The sequence below is a fragment of the Pituophis catenifer genome, unplaced genomic scaffold (genome assembly GCF_029215685.1).
Source record: "Pituophis catenifer annectens isolate HBS135680 unplaced genomic scaffold, rPitCat1.0.hap2 SCAF_7, whole genome shotgun sequence".
In the NCBI taxonomy this organism is placed as follows: domain Eukaryota; kingdom Metazoa; phylum Chordata; class Lepidosauria; order Squamata; family Colubridae; genus Pituophis; species Pituophis catenifer.
In genome coordinates, this window is record NW_027256887.1 from 28,983,432 (window position 1) to 29,001,020 (window position 17,589).

General features: G+C 45.4%; 1 protein-coding gene across 8 annotated transcripts in view; it reads right to left on the reverse strand.

The window, feature by feature from the left end:
- The window catches only part of FOXP2 (forkhead box P2), a 459,756-nt gene that overhangs the window by 286,846 nt on the left and 155,321 nt on the right, over positions 1–17,589 (reverse strand). The window contains exon 2 of one of the 8 annotated variants that reach the window (XM_070947599.1): positions 4,996–5,001. The exons of the other annotated variants lie outside the window; for them this stretch is intronic. Within the exon in view, the coding sequence (XP_070803700.1) occupies positions 4,996–5,001 (6 nt within the window). The remainder of the gene's footprint in view (positions 1–4,995; positions 5,002–17,589) is intronic. 8 annotated transcript variants of the gene reach the window in all.

Below are 17,589 nucleotides of genomic sequence, written 5' to 3' on the forward strand. Positions count from 1 at the left end.
AAAACGAATTGTTGCTCTACATAAAGATGGCCTAGGCTATAAGAAGATTGCCAAGATCCTGAAACTGTGCTGCAGCACGGTGGCCAAGACCATACAGCGGTTTAACAGGACAGGTTCCACTCAGAACAGGCCTCGCCATGGTCAACAAAAGACATTGACGCTACATCAAATTGGTCTGCAGGGTTGTCATCCCAGAAGGAAGCCTCTTCTAAAGATGATGCACAAGAAAGCCCGCAAACGGTTTGCTACAGACAAGCAGATTTAGGATTCCTGGATTCCTGGAACCGTGTCCTGTGATCTGATGAGACCAAGATAAACGTATTTGGTTCAGATGGTGTCAAGTGTGTGTGGCGGCAACCTGGTGAGGAGTACAAAGACAGCCTACAATCAAGCATCGTGGTGGGAATGTCATGGTCTGAGGCTGCATGAGTGCTGCCGGCACTGGAGAGTTACAGTTCATTGAGGGAACCATGAATGCCAAGATGTACTGTGACATACTGAAGCAGAGCATAATCCCCTCCCTTCAGAGATTGGGCTGCAGAGCAGTATTCCAACATGATAACGACCCCAAACACACCTCCAAAACTACCACTGTCTTGCTAAAGAAGCTGAGTGTAAAGGTGATGGACTGGCCAAGCATGTCTCCAGACCTAAACCCTATTGAGCATCTGTGGGGCATCCTGAAATGGACAGTGGAGGTGCACAAGGTCTCTAACATCCACCAGCTCTGTGATGCCGTGATGGAGGAGTGGAAGAGGACTCCAGTGGCAACCTGTGAAGCTCTGGTGAACTCTATGCCCAAGAGGGTAAAGGCAATACTGAAAAATAATGATGGCCACACAAAATATTGACACTTTGGGCCCCATTTGGACATTATCACTTAGGGGTGTACTCACTTTTGTTGCCAGCAATTTAGACATTAATGGCTGTGTGTTTTGTTATTTTGCGGGACAGCACATTTACACAGTTATACAAGCTGTAGACTTACTACTTTACATTGTAGCCAAGTGTTATTTCTTCAGTGTTGTCACATGAAAAGATATACTTAAATATTTACAAAATGAGAGGGGGTGTACTCACTTCTGTGATATATTGTATATGAATCTCTTTATCTATTTGTAGACATGTCAAACTCAAGGCCTGCGGGCCAGATCTGGACTGTTATGTAGGTAGATCTCACCCACGGGGCTGCCCTAGAAACAGCAAAGGACCAGCCATGGTGCCTCTGCCCAGCCCAGGCTCACCAGGCGCTGATCTACAACCTGGTGGCGGCCATCTGGGTCAGAATGCAGTCAGTCTTAGATCTGTGGGGCTGCCCTGGAGCCATCGAGGGGTTGCCCCCAGCCTGTCCCTCAGGCGTGGGCACAGGAGGCAGTGTGGGGCCTGGCATCCCTGGGGACTGTCTTGTCCCGCAGGCTGGCTGCATTCTGAGCACTTCCCTTTCACCCAGGATGCCAGCACTCATGCTCACGTCCTGTGAGCATGCCAAGGGGGGCGGGGGCAAGGTGGTGGTGTTGCCTCTCGCTGCCTGCAGGGTGGCCCCGCGGGTCAGATCTAATAGGGCTGACCACATTCCAGCATAGATGGACGCCACCAAAATAGATCAGTGCTATGCCCACACCAGATCTTCCATGCCCCACTTGCCGGCCTAGCCTCACAGTCTGTGAGCCTTCCTTTTCACTTGAACTGTCCCCCCATGTTGAACAGACATGGCTGCCATCAGCACTGCCAGTCTCTCCCCCTCCCCTCATTCCTTTCTGAGCATGGAGGAAGGAAGGAGATGGGAATTGGAAGGAGGGAAGAGAGGAAGGAGGAAGGAAGTTGTGGCTTGGAGGAGCCTCGGCCCGTCGTTCTGACAGCCACAATGTTCCAAGGGCGTAAGTCTGACATAGTGAGACCCAGCCCCGGTTGAAGCAGCTGTGGGGATGAGTCAGGAGGCAGTGGGCCAGCCCGTTGTGGGCAGGGACTCCAAATCCCAGCACCCCCAGCCTTGAGACTAGCTGAGCCATACTGTTGCACCCTGACGCTTCTGCCGGGTGCGATGAGGAACACATGGATGCTGCCTGAAGGGATGAGGAGGTGGTGTCTCTCCCCCATCCCCCGCTTGGTGAAATCTTCAGGTCATGTTCACACAACGCATGAAAACCCAGGCATGAAGGATTCTCCTCCCATCGTTTCTGCACAAGCTACCCATGGACCAGATTCCATGGGGCGCAGCTTGTCTCGTGGGAATACCTGGTTTGGGTCTGGCAGTGAATACTGCTTCAGGCATCACCAGGGAGGTCACAAGTGGATGCCACCCCCTTGATGCCGGCTGCGAAAAGGCGATTCCTCTCGCCTGGGGTCAACCATCTGGTTGGAGCTTCCGAGTATGTTGGGTGGGATGGGATGAGATGCGGGGAATCTATCCTATCCTTGAGGGAACTGAGGCAGGGGTCGTCGCCCTCCTCTCCAAAAAGGAGCCTTTGCCCTCCCCTGCAACATGATGGGTGGGGTGGCCAGCACATATTATGTCTGCCTTGCTCAGAACCACCACCACCCAAAACTATTTTAGGGTGTTTATAATGCCTTTGTAAAACCACATTTGGAATATTGTATCCCATTTTAGTCACCACAGTATAAAAAAGATGTTTAGAATGCAGAGAAAAGCAACAAAGATGATGGGGGGGGGCGGGTCTTGAGAATAAAAAACATATATAGAACGGTTGCTGGATTTGTCAAGTCTAGTGAAAAGAAGAACTGGGGTGACATGATAGCAGTCTTCCAATATTTGAGAGGCTGTCCCAAAGAAGAGGGGTCATCCTACTCTCCAAAGCAACTGAAGGCAGGACAAGAAGTAATGGATGGAAACTAATCAAGGACAGAACCAACCTAGAACTAAGGAGAAATTTCCTAACAATAAGGAAGGAAGGAAGGAAGGAAGGAAGGAAGGAAGGAAGGAAGGAAGGAAGGAAGGAAGGAAGGAAGGAAGGGGCAACTTGGTTGGGGATGCCCCAGTTCATGCAGTTCTGCATCAATCCTGGATCCATTGAGACTTGGGCTGAGACTTGTGTTCTGTTTTGTCACAGACAGGACTTTGTTGGCAATCCAAGTTAACATTGATATTCTTGAATTATGAGCTCTTAGGAAAGTATCCCCTCCTTGTGTGTTGCAAATAGCCATTTCCAGTGGGGAAAACAAAACAAATCAGAATGGGGAAAAATATTTTTCTTTGCTACATTTCCAGTCTGAATTAGACCATGCAGGGTCCCGGCTGGAGAGGCCTTTTAAGGATTATGCATTAATAGAAAAGCAGCTAACTTACCTCTGCTCCTAAACACTAAAGTGGTTGCACATAAAAAACAGAGGAGCTCTGATCAACTATCACAGCCACAATTTTGACAGTATTGCTGTACTGTTGTTTATGGATGTCCCCACTAAATGCAAGCACAGGTTAAACTGTTCGTTCTCAGTCTTTTAAGTGGCCACAAACTACTAGCAAAAGTGGCATTAATCACAAGGCATCGTGAAATGTTTCCCCTTTTGCAGAGCATCCAAGAAGGGACAGGAAAGGAGAATGGAAAAGAGGAAAGAAAAAGAAAAAGAAGGAAAGAGGGGAAAAGGGGAAGGAAGAAGAAAGCAGAATGAAGAGGGAAGGGAAAAAGGAAGGAAGGAACACTTGGAACAATTTTGTCTCCCTTTTTGCAATCAATTACTCAATCAATAAATCAAAGCAACTGAACATGAATAGCAATAACTAACAATAATTTTAATTTTTTTTGAACTACAGGTAGTCCTCAACTTACAACCATAATTGAGCCCAAAATTTATGTTGACTAAGTAAGAAATCTGTTAAGCGAGTTTGCACATTTGTTAAGTAAATCATGCAGTTCTTAAATTAGTAACACGGTTGTTAAGTGAATCTGGTTTCCCCATTGACTTTGCTTGTCAGAAGGTTGCAAAAGGGGATCACATGACTCTGGGACACTCCAATTGTCATAAATGTGAGTTAGTTGTCAAGCATCCAAATGTAAATCATGTGACCATGGAGATGCTGCAACGGTCATAAATGTGAAAAATGATCATGTCACGTTTTTCAGTGCAGTTGTAACTTTGAACTGTCACAAAATGAACTGTTATAAATCGAGGACTATCTGTATGAAGGCAGAAATATGAATAAAGATAGTGAAGTAATGGACCATTACAAAAAACTAAATATGTTGGGTATATTTCTTTCACAATACACTTTTAGGGCTATTTCCAGAAAATTTATCAGCTGTAGGATGCGATTATGGTTTCTGTTAATGTAAACATTTTTTAAACTGTCAGTATAAGTTTGATATGATGAATGCACATAGCTGTAATTTGGTGGCATACACACACTTTGTGTTGTGTACCAGTTGTGCCCTTTCCTGGATCGGAGTTCTGTGCTTAGTTGCTCAAGTCCTGATCATCTCATGGCTGGACTATTGAAATTGGCTGGACTATTTCAATGCTCTCTACATGGGGCTATCCTTGAAGATTATCCAGAAGCAGTTGCATGGAAAGTTCTTGAGGCCTCTAGAGTGGGCCTTGTTACATCGCTGTTCTGCAACCTGCAATGGTTGTCAGTTTGCTTCTGGGTCCAATTCAAGGAGTTGGTTACCACATTTAAAGCCCTACACAGCATTGGTCAAGCATATGTGAGTGATCTCCTGAGGTGATATTGCAACTACCCTTCGGGCTTTCGAAAGGGCTGTGCCAGTTGGTCTGAGGTGGTATCTTGGAGGAGGTTAATAGATTAGACAGATCAATGTCATAATGGTTCAAAGACGTCAGTGTAACTGAATGAAAGGATTACAATGAGTGTCAGAAAGTATAGTCTATCTAGGTTATTGCAGGTGCTTATAAAAACAGGAATCTTTAGATTGGTCATAATTGGATGTTGTTAATTTATCTACTATCAATTTGACCACATAGACCTTCTCCTGACCTTAATGGGTGCACCCAGCAGTACTGTAATCAAGTCCATCTAACTTGCTGCTGGTTTTCTTCTCTTTCTTTCCATGTTTCCCAACATTGCAGTTTTCTCAAGAGACCTACCGATTTTTTCGGAGTATAAAACACATTCCCCCCCACCAAAAGAAGCTGAAAATTTGGGTGCGTCTTATACTCCAAATGTAGCTTTTCAAAGCCCTAATGAGGCACTAGTGAGTGAAGTGATCTCCGTGCTTTGACTCCTCCCTCTGACTCTCAGCTGTGCTGAGAGAAGCTTTAGAAGCTTTTTTTCACCCCTAACGAGGCACTAGCGAGTGAAGCGATCTCTGTGCTTTGCCTGCTTTTCTCATTGCTTCATCTCCAAAGATCAGCTGTGCTTTAGAAGCTGTTTTTTATTCCCAAGTAGGGGATAAAAAGCATGCGTGCGTGCTCAAAACCAGCAAACTAATGTGCTGATGCTGACCAGACTAAGGACGCTAGCCAGATGAATACCTGGTAGGCAGATTTTTTCCCCCACTATTTTCCTCCCCAAAAACTAAGCTGTGTCTTATACTCCGGTGCGTCTTATACTCCGAAAAATACAGTAGATTTTTATGTGTGTCCAAAATATTTAAATTTGAGCTTGATCATTTGTGCCTCAATGAAAACTCTGGATTGATTTATTCTATGTTGTAATTGTTTGTTTTCCTGGTTATCCGTGTATTATTAGAAATCTTCTCCAACAACTCTGATGTTTGTAAGTATAGACATACTATGGCATCTATGTATCTTATCAAAGATCTTCGGAATTATCCTATGTGCTAGTCTCTCTGCTGATTCCTCTACTGTTCAATAATTGATCCCAGAAAGCAGAAGCTATTCACTTCAGTATCTTTATTTTTAATTCTAAGGCTGGCTATTGTACCTATTGTCATTAATTAACCTTTCATTATATTTAATCTTAGTCCCATTTTTGCTCCTTCATTTTATATTACTAGAAATTCCGGATAATTTGCATTTTCAGCTATCAGAATAGTGTCATCAATTTAGCTCAGGTTACTGATGTTTCTTCCTTCAATTTTAAAACCATGCTTATTTTTTACCAAACCAACATGTAGAACTAAAGAGAGAATATACAGCCTTGCTGTATACACTCATTTGTCAACATGGAACCAATCCATTTCTCCTTATTTTGTATGGATAGCAATTTCCATGTCTTTTGTATAGGTTTCACAAAAAAACAATAAGATATCTGGGATTCCCACTTTCTAAGGACATACCTTACTTAACATGGTTAACACAATCAAGGTCTTTTCTGATTTCTTTTTGTTATTCTTTAGTTTTATCAATTATCCAGCATTGGTGTTTTTTGTTCTTTGGCTTTTTCCAAAACCAGCTTGAACATCTGGCATCTCACTTTTCACACAGGACTCTAATCTGTGTTAGGTGAACCAAAATATTATTTTGCTAACATATGATAGCTGCATATGTTAGCAAATATGTTAAGGATATTGTATGATAGCATGCACATTCTGTGAAGTCTTCTTGCTTTGGTATTGGTATGTATGCTGCTCTCTTCCAATTTGTTGATCACTACTTCATTCTTCAGATCTGTTGGTATAATTTGGTTAGAATTTACTGATTTTTCTATTACTTGCCAGTTTTTGTAAATATTTTATCAATGCCTGTGGCCTTTCAACTTCTTACTTATTATAGTGTTAATTTAACTTCATCTTCTAATACTAAAGGTCTTGTAAACAGGGAATATTGTCTAAGGCTGTGATGGTGAACCTTTGGCATATGAAGCTATATCTGTGGGCATGTGAGTGCTGTCCTAGCTCAGCTCGCGCGTGCTGGCCAGCTGATTTTCGGGCCTTCTGGGCCCATCCATGGACCGTTTCCAGCCTCCGGATGGCCTCTGGGGGGTGGAGAAGGCCATTTTTTCCCCTCCCCTGGCTCCTAGAAAGCCTCTGGAGCCTGGGGAGAGTGAAAAAACGGGCCTTCCGGTCCCACCGGAAGTTGGGAAATGGGCTGTTTCTGGCCTCTGGAGGGCCTCCGAGGGGGTGGGGAAAGCCATTTTTGCCCTCCCCAGGCTCCTAGAAAGCCTTTGGAGTCTGGGGAGGGTGAAAAATGGGCCTTCTGGTCCCACCAGAAATCGGGAAATGGGCTGTTTCCAGTCTCCGGAGGGCCTCTGGGGGGATGAGGAAGGCTGATTTCACCCTCCCCAGGCTCCAAGAAATCTTTTGGAGCCTGGGGAGGGCAAAAAATGGGCCTACTGGGCCCACTGTGCCATCGCTGGCAGGTTACACGCGCATGCGCAGGGCGCATTGAATTATGGATGTGGGTACGCACACGTGACCCCCCCCCCAGTGCTCCCCCCATTTTTGGCACACAATGGCAAAAAGGTTAGCCATCACTGGTCTAAAGTATCTTGGGTATCAACATCTCTATTATACAGATTTTCAGTATACTCCTTCCATTGTCAGGTTTCGATATCATCTCAAATAAAATAAATTGCATTTCCAAACAGATAGTCTTTGAAGAAATCTTTCATTTTATTAAGCACGACAATCTGCCCCCAATCGTGGCGTAGCCAACTCTGACTTCCTGACTCCAAACCCTCCCTTTCCGTTCCCCAAATCTCTGTGTCTCATTGGCCTTCTTCCAAATCATTCTCCCTATATCTACTACTTAAGCTCCCAGGAATGTCACCCCTCCCTCTCATCTCCTAGGGGATATTATCTTCAAGGAAAATAAGTAGGTGAAATGTCAAGTGTCCTCTTGCCAGCTGCCCCCTCTTCTCCTTCTTATGTCAGCACTAGAGTAAATGCAGGTTGAAGTGCTGACATCCATCTTTATTTGATCTTTGAATTAGTTACTATTTGAATACAGTTAAAATTGGCGTATCAATTCAAGGTTGGAAACTCTTGAGTTTAGAGATCTTTCTGAAAAGTTTTCCTTGCTTTCTTGTTTCTGTTTTCAATGTCACATATCATAATACTACTTCTTGCCCCTTCTAACAGCTCTTTGATATTGTTATGTCCTTTTTTGAAATTTTTGTCTTTCTTGGCTTCTCTTCCATCCTTCACAATTTCCATATTTTTTTAACATCCAGTTTGCTTTCTTCTGTTTCTTGATCTTTGGAAGTTTCTCCTTACATTCATCCTTAACAACTTCTTTTATTTCATTCCACAGTTCTAATAAAGGAGAATATTTGTAGCTCAGGGTTGACATGAGGGGTCCTTGGTGCTCTCTGAGCTTGCTTGTTTTCTTGCAGATGTTTCATTACCCAAACTAAGTAACATCAACAATTCTAGTAAGCAGTGCTGTTTGCTGTCAGTTTATATTCCAGTTCTTCTGGTCCTTTCTTCTGGTCTTCTGATTTTCATGAGTTCAAAGCAATTCCTAATGTTCATCTTGAAAATAGTAGATATAGTTTCAAGATCATATTGTGGAAACTAGATTGAGTTGGCTCTTCATGTTAGCTTCACTTGGAATTGAACTTGAGCAATTTGCGATTTTTCCACAATCTGCCCTAGCCATGTCTTTGCTATTATTACTGAGTTCTTCTATTACCTTGCACCAATCATTTAGTCAGTTTGATTTATATGTGCTCTATCTGGTGATATATATTCACTTTCCTCGGCTATACAGTCAGTGGTGGGATTCAAATATTTTACTACCAGTTCTGTGGGCGTGACTAGATAGCCATGTATTGAAGACCAGATGGGGGCACTCCCACAAAAATAACACATCTCTTGTCACTTGTGAGCGCTTCTGGTGAGGAGGAAGAGAAGCACAGTGGCAGGAGGCTTGGAGGGAGTCAGAGGGGCTGTTAGTGCTTCGCTGCTCCTACGGGGGGGTTGAGCCTCCCTGCTCACAACATCTTTGCCTGAAGGCATCACTGGCAACCGCTTCCTGCGGTTCAGGAGGTCTGTGCTCTTCCTGCTGCTGCTCAGCTTCCTCGATGCGTGGAGGCAGGAGGCGATGGTTCGTTTGCTGCCTGTGAGCTCTGGGCGGCGAGGAGCCAAGCGAGCAAGCCAGTGATCTGCCGGCTGCTTCTAATCTGCAGTTTACTCATGAGCACCATTGGCCTTTCTCCCTGCTTCTCCCAGCCAATGGTGCTCATGAGTAAACTGCAGCTAGGAATCTCAAATACGGCTGGTAATGAACGTTTGTGTGATAGCCACTGGCTGGAGCTACTCAATTGGTGGCCAAACTAAGTGCCTGAAGGACCCCATCCCGTCACTGGGACTCCAGGCAACTCGGCATTTAGCAAGCGGCTGGGCTTCTCGAGAGACAAAGTTTGCAGGGGACTAATCTACTGCTGGCTACAACACTTCGAAAGCTTCTCTCCTCCAGAGTGCTTCCTGAACGTGCCTTACCGCTCTGAGCCCAAAGCAGCAGGAGGCATTGGCTGCCTTGACGCCACCAGCTTTGGGCTCTTAGCAGTCCATGGAGAACGTGCACAAATTGGCGCCGAGACTAGGGCCCCAAGAGGGTGCGGGTGAAGACTTTTATGGCTTTCTTTCTGCCTTGCAGAGGCAGAGATGAGCAGGAGGCCCGAGAGCACACAGCACTCCATCATATCACTCTTCCAAGGGCTGCCTGCCCACCATCCTTCCACCTCACTAGTCTGGTCCCACGTGTTTCCCTCACAGGCCAGGCTGGCTTGGGGAAACACAAGGGAAGGGCTCCAGTGCCGCAATCTCCCACATGCTTCTCTCCCTCCCTGCCTATTGGTTCACCCACCGCCGTTATCACTCCTCCACCAGCTCGCTCTCCCCCACCCACTCGCCAGCCCATGCCCTTTGGCCTTACCTTTGTGAGCAGCAGTGAGCAGATTCTGCAAGTAGTGGTGGGGCAGGGTGGGACGGCATGGGCATGGCCAGCCAGAATTTCTACTACTGATTCCCCCGAACCACCAGGACTGGCTGAATCCCACTACTGTATAAAGTCCATCTATGTTTTTCTCTTTACTATATATAACTTTGGAATTTCAGTATCAATTGTAATTGACCATAAAACTCATTAACATCGTCTTCTCCATCAATGGTTAGAAAATAAACCAATAAAAGGTCCAACAGAAAGCCTAGAAGGTAAACAAATAGCCTAGAAAGTACAGTAGCACCAGATAGAAAAACAGATAAGAAACAATATTCTAATCATGGAGAAGGCCAGACTCCCATTAAGCCTAGTAGGACAAGTTAGGCTTAATTGGACTAGAAGATTTCCAAGGTCCCTTCCACCTCTATTCTGATTGAAACTACTATATATGTAACAGCTAGCAAATCTCCTCTCCCTTGCTCTGAGTAGCTGGGTAACAAAGTGTCTGTAAGAGAACAGCCAAATTAAGAGAACTCCAAGAATCCAGTAAGATAGATAGATAGATAGATAGATAGATAGATAGATAGATAGATAGATAGATAGATAGATATAGTTGACTGATGTTCATATTAAAGAAGTGTTCACAAGGTCTATGTGAAAAGTCACTGACTGCTTTGTATCCAAGATCAGTCTTTGCTACAGTATACTCTTCCTAACTATGAAAGCAACACTGCTCTTTCATTTTTCATGCCCTATGTAGTAAATAGTATGATTTCCTAACTAAAAGGGTTAATTCTAGATGATTTTATCACTGATGCCTAAATGTGTAGTTAATTTATTTCATCTCTTTACTGAGCTCAGTTTTCCCATGTTCATGCTTATGTTCCATGTTCCCATTATAATTCTGTCTTTTCAGCTTTGGATTTATTTTCCCGCACAGCAACATCAGCAACAAAATATCCCTAAGGTTTTGCTCTAGCTGCATCATAAACACCATTAGTGCCAGGGGTGAAATCCAGCAGGTTCTAACAGGTTCTGGAGAACCGGTAGCAGAAATTTTGAGTAGTTCGGAGAACCGGCAAATACCACCTCTGGCTGGCCCCAGAGTGGATGGGAATGGAGATTTTGCAATATCCTTCCTCTGCAACACCAACCAAGCCACACCCACAGAACCAGTAAGGAAAAATTTTGGATTTCACCCCTGATTAGTGCTCTGAATAATCTTCAGATCTCTCTCAGTAGTATGTTGAATTAAAAGAGGAATGTTGAATTCTAATACTTATCAGCAGTTTCTATTATTTTCTCCCTTGAGGTATCTGTATAATACATACTAATACAAAGACAGCACATTTCTTACTCTGGAAATAAATCTTTATCTACATTGTAAATCATATTTACATTGGCATGTGTTTAATTTTTATCATAAAAAAATGGAATCAGGTTTATATCACAAAATTTGAATCTCAAAATGAAACAAATGTTATCTCTGAGCAAATCTACCAAATCATGCATATACAAACCAAATTGTTTTATTAAATGTTGTCTATGCTATTAATGCTTAGAGAAACGTAATTATTTAGAATAATTGTTTTATTATAGATATCGCCCTATAGCAAGAACTCAGATTCATAATCTTAAGGGTCAGTCTGCAAGAAGGGAACATTTGGTAACGATTTTTTTAATGGCCAGGTATAGAGAAATGGGAGGATTTAAGGAGGCTGGTAGTATGTAAATCCCTTTATATGGTTTTTTGTGGTGATGTTTTATCATTGTCTTCTCTCATGTAGTATGAAATGATTTCTTTACCATTGTCACTGAAATGATTAGCTGCCTCCACCATCTTTCTATATCTCTGGGCCTGATAAAAGTGACAGCTTGCTTTAACTGAGCAACTGGGGTGAGTTTCATGTCTTAGATAAATTTGCAGAGAATATAATGTATTTTTTGGAGTATAAGACACACTTTTTTCCCTCCTAAAAGAGGCTGAAAATTTGGGTGCATCTTATATTCTGAATGTAACCCTGTCCATCCACTGGCCCCCACCCTTCGGCCTCCGGGCGTCCTCTTCCTGGCTGCAGAGATTGCCACCAACAAAGGCTTGTGTTTTTGGGTTCTGCGCATCACGTTTTCTGCCTCCAAACGCTCCGTTTAAGAGCCCCTCAAGGCTGTGGGGATCGCCAAAGCACATCGCTGCCTATTGCTCCCCAAATACACGATGCTTTGGAGGCTGAAAAAGTGACACGCGGTGCCCACAATGGCTACCCAAAACAGCTGCTGCCTCCTCTTACCCCTTCCGTGCTCCACTTGCTTTAGTCACTGGAGCTTCCTCCGATGATCAGCTGTGCTTTTGAAGCTGTTTTTCAGCCCCAACCAGCCCCAACCTCAAAACCAGCAAGCGAACTAATGTGCTGAAGCTAACGTCCCAACCAGCCCCAACCTCAAAACCAGCAAGTGAACTAATGTGCTGAAGCTGACCAGGCTAAGGACTAACCAGATGAGTACCTGGTAGGTAGATTGTTTTTTCCTATTTTCCTCCCCAAAAAGTAAGGTGTGCCTTATACTCCAGTGCACCTTATACTCCGAAAAATATGGTATTCTCTTGTGCACTTCTGGCATTCTTTCTTCATTTTGAAATCTGGGTGCACTCTATCATGATGAAGAGCACAATACTTGGAGTAGGGAGAAAAGGTGCACACAAGTTTTAACTGGGGAGCTCATGATCTAAAATCAAATGCTAAATCACTGGGCTATAATACTAATGAAGGAATCAAGGATAGGTTTTTGGAACAAATTGTGCTAACTTTGAAATAAATGAAGAGTATAGAGAAATAGATTAGGCTGTTCAGATAAGTGAAAGTGGCTATGTAAAACAGTGGTCCTCTGTTCATAGGAGATAAATGAATATAGACTGGATACACAGTATGAGAACACGGATTTCAAGAACATTTGATCATATAGAGAGAATAAATAAGGATTAAGTTGCAGAACAAACATATGAACAAAGCCTAACTCTGTGATGGCAAACCTATGGCATGTATGGGCACGCGAGCTGTTGGCCCAGTTCAGCTCTGATGCGCATGCATGCACACCTCCCACTGCCCAACTGGTCTTCAGGTCTCTGCCGTGCATGCATAGGGGGTGCATGAGGGGGGCCATGCACAGGCACGGAGGGAGGCATGGGCAGGGGGGCTACGCACATGCACTGGGGTGGGACATGTGCAGGGGGGCGCATGGTTGGGTTCCACACTGACATGTGCGGGGCCGGTGTGTATGCATGGCCCCGTGCATGCGCCCCCCTGCACATGCACGTGTAGCCCCTGTGCATGAGCCGCACACATGTGTGAGTGGGGTGTGGCATGTGGGGGTACATGCATGCGCAGAGGCAGGGCACATGTGCAAGGGCGGGGCTCATGCACAGGGGCTACACGTGCATGTGCAGGGGCGGGGCGCATGCACGGGGCCATGCGAATTGCATTTTGAGGGTTCGGGGGTGCGCACTCTTTGGGCACTTGGTCCGGAAAAGGATAGCCATCACTGGCCTAAGTTAATTGACAAGTAGTGGAAAAGCCAGGATAGAGTGGTATTGGAGTGGTTTAGTAAATGCTGTCAGTGTAAATTAGATTTACCTAGTTCTTTTTCTTACGTTATGCTTAATTTATGCCCTCACTGACAGAATGTTGATTTACTCTATCATGGGTGGGCTATTCCTTCGCCATATAGATGTTGCTGAACTACAATTTTAAGCATTAATTGTTAAGCTATGGGAGTTCAAATTCTGAGTTTTTAGTCTGCTGTGCTAGATAAATCTCTCTCCCTCACTTGATGTGCTCAGTGCATGCATTTTACACCAAATCATTTATAAGAATGGCAGGTACGTGCTTTTAAACAAATGAATAATCTGTTATCAATCTAGCAGAATAGTAACTTCTGGGTTCTCTTTTCCTTAAATAACCATCAGCAACAATATAACCAATTCAGGGGATTGATAAGGTTACATTCACTTTTTCTCAGCCTACTCAAACTTTGATTTGACAGTTGAATTAGGAAGTTTGCTCTTTTGGAGGAATTGATAAATATAATTGCTATTCATGGCAGGAAAAAAAACATGTATTGAAAAAAATTTGCAACAAAAACTTTATCATGTTTTGAATTTCTCAAAAAAGACAATTCATTTTCTATGCAAAAATCTATAGGCAGCATTGAAGAACGCCATATGGTAGGTTTCTGAGCACATCAGTGGAAGTCTGAATTGTAGATGATATATAATAATTATGGTTCCATCCCAGGCGCCTGATGGATCCCGAAAGGTTCCTGACGGAGCTTGGTGTTGTGGCCCCGCCCTCTGAGCCTGTCCCATCGGAGGAAGAAAGCTCCGAGCATGAGGAAGAGGAGTCAGCCAGGCCTCCCTCTCCAGGCCCCTCCCCTCTGGCATTGTCTCAAGTGCCGGCCGAGGGAGAGGAGACAGCTGATTCGAGTCAAAGTGATAATGACACATCATTCCTGGACGCACGCCTCCGAAGGCGTGATAAACGTTTGCAGCAGCTTGGGAGGCGTGCTAGGGATTAGAACTGAGTCACTGGACCACACCCCAGAGACCACACCCCAGAGACTATATAATAGAGAGTGGTGGTCAAGGATCTTTTGTGACGAACAAAGCAAAACCTTGGACAGTCACTAAAGCCTCGTCCGGAACTGCTGGGAGGAATATTATTTCTGTTTGGACTTTCTTGAACGTTCGTATCTTATCTGTCTGTTTGTGAAAATAAAGTAACTTGGCAGACGGTGTGTCTATCGCTGCCAAGTCGGAGATAAGAACTGGGTGCGTTCCAAAGTGTTTCCTTAACCCTCGACTGGCTGTGTGTGTGTGTGTGTGGGGACGGGGACAGATCACTTGGGCCGTTTCCTGAGATTCTGACACACGACTCGACTGAAGAGCTGGTGGCCGCCTGGGAGAGTGCGGCCGCCGGAGCTTTGGATCGTGTCGTGCCTTTGTGGCCTCTGACCCGATGCCGATCTCAATTGGCTCCTTGGTTCTCTGAGGAGCTGAGAGAGATGAAGCGTCGGAAAAGACGCCTAGAGAGCATTTGGAGGACTAGTCATTCTGATTCCGACCGGACACAGGTGAGGTCTTATATCAAGACCTACCTAGTGGTGATAAAAGTGGCGAAAACTAACCATTTCTCCGCTCTTATCGCATCTGCAGAGAACCGCCCAGCTGCCCTGTTTAGGGTGACCCACTCCCTTCTTCGGGGGGGGGAGTGCGGGAAGATCCCTTGCAGGGTCGAGCTGAGGATTTTGTGCAATTCCTGCACGATAAAGTAGCTCGGATTCGGGAAGGCCTGGACTCCGACTGGGTGAGTCCGGGGGAGGAGACGAGGGTAGGTCTTGAGAATATTATCTGGGAGGAGTTTGATCCTGTGGCTCCCGAGGATGTGGACAGGGTTCTGGGTAGGATTAGTGCCGCCACATGTTTATTGGACCCGTGTCCCTCCTGGTTGGTACTGGCCTCCCAGGAGGTTACACGAGGCTGGCTCCAGGGGATTATAGCTGCTTCTCTGAGTGAGGGTGCCTTTCCCGCCGCCTTGAAAGAGGCGGTGGTGAGGCCCCTCCTCAAGAAGCCTTCCCTGGACCCGGCTGAATTAGCTAATTATCGTCCGGTCTCCAACCTTCATTTTGTGGCGAAGGTTGTTGAGAGTGTGGTGGCACGACAACTGCCCGGGCACCTGGATGAAGCTATCTATCTAGACCCGTACCAGTCGGGCTTCAGGCAGGGGCACAGCACAGAAACGGCATTGGTCGCATTGATGGATGATCTCTGGAGGGCTCGGGACAGGGGTTGCTCCTCTGTCCTAGTCCTATTAGATCTCTCAGAGGCTTTTGATACCATCGACCATGGTATCATGCTGCAGCAGTTGAGAGGGTTAGGAATAGGGGGCACCGTTCTGCGGTGGTTCTCCTCTTTCCTCTCCGACCGCTCGCAGTTCGTGTTGGCAGGAGGGCAGAGGTCGACCTCGAGGCGTCTCGCATGGGGAGTGCCACAAGGGTCGGTCCTCTCGCCTCTTCTGTTCAACATTTATGTGAAGCCGCTGGGTGAGATCATCCGTGGTTTTACGCTGATGATACTCAGCTGTACATCTCCACCCCAGACCACCCCAACGATGCCCTTGATGTGATGTCTCGCTGCCTGGAGGCCGTGCGGGTCTGGATGGGGAGGAACAGGCTCAGACTCAACCCGTCCAAGACTGAGTGGCTGTGGCTGCCGGCGTCCCGATATAATCAGCAGGTGCCATCGCTGACTATTGGGGGTGAATCTTTGCCCCCCACAGAGAGGGCTCGCAATCTGGGTGTCCTCCTGGATACACGGCTGTGTTTAGAAGAGCATATGACAGCCGTGGCCAGGGGTGCCTTTTATCAGGTTCGCCTGATCCGCCAGTTGCAGCCCTTTCTGGACCGGGACGCCTTGCGCACGGTCACTCATGCCCTTGTCACCTCCTGGCTGGACTATTGTAATGCTCTCTACATGGGGCTCCCCTTGAAGAGCACTTGGAGGCTCCAACTGGTCCAGAATGCGGCCGCGCGGGTGGTTATGGGCGCAACTCGTTGTGCCCGCGTGACACTCCTCCTGCATGAGCTGTACTGGCTTCCAGTGGTCTTCCGGGTGCGATTCAAGGTGTTGGTTACCACATTTAAAGCGCTCCATGGCATAGGACCTGGGTACCTTCAAGACCATCTTCTGCCACCAATAGCCTCCCACCGACCAGTCCGTTCCCACAGAGAAGGTCTCCTCAGGGTGCCATCAGCTAGGTTATGTCGGCTGGCAACAGCCAGGGGAAGGGCCTTCTCTGTGGGAGCCCCAGCCCTGTGGAATGAACTGCCCCCGGAAATACATAAGATCTCCGACCTCCGGGTGTTTCGCTGCGCACTGAAGACCCTGTTGTTCTGCCAGGCCGGGCTATCAATATAATAATTTTAAATTGGGGTATTTTAAATTTTTGGGATTTTAAATCAGCCAAATCTATTTAATTATTTTAATTTTTAATCATTGTTGTGTCTTGTGTTTTTAAATCGGCTGTACACCGCCCTGAGTCCTTCGGGAGAAGGGCGGTATAGAAATAAAATTATTATTATTGTTGTTGTTGTTGTTGTTGTTGTTATTATTATTATTATTATTATGTGAAGCAGGGGTGGGTTCTACTTATCTTTACTACCGGTTTGCAACGGGATCACGTGCGCGCGTGCTTTGCTCGTGTGCGCGCCAAGCTTCTGCTCATGCGCAGATCACCTATGATGACATCCGGGGCGGTGGGTGGAGCCTCCCATCGTTTTTACTACCAGTTCTTGTGAACCGGTCCAAACCGGGGGCAACCCACCACTGATGTGAAGTACATTTGATAATATGAGTACAAAACTTAAAGATAAGGATGTGAACAAAGGAAGATCAAAAAGATTGCAGAGTACATTATTACTTGATCCAGACATGCATCATAAATTGTTAGATGTCTTCAGATTTGTGAACTTTCTTGATGTGGATGTGATTATATATGTCTAAGATATCATAGGCACCTTACAATTAATCTGCAATCAGGAACTATTTTAAAAGGTAATGCTTACCTATCTGAATTTTCTATTCAACTTATATTGCATTCACGCTTAATTTCAAACTAAACAGAAAAGTAACAGTAATAAACAGATGAATGCATCATGAAGTTTCATAATGCTGTTTAATAAAAGGAAATTAATCACATAATTGTCATAAACCTATTTTCAAACAGCAATCTATGGTGGAAGGAAATTATGCATCTGTAGTTATTGACCTTTCATTTCAGC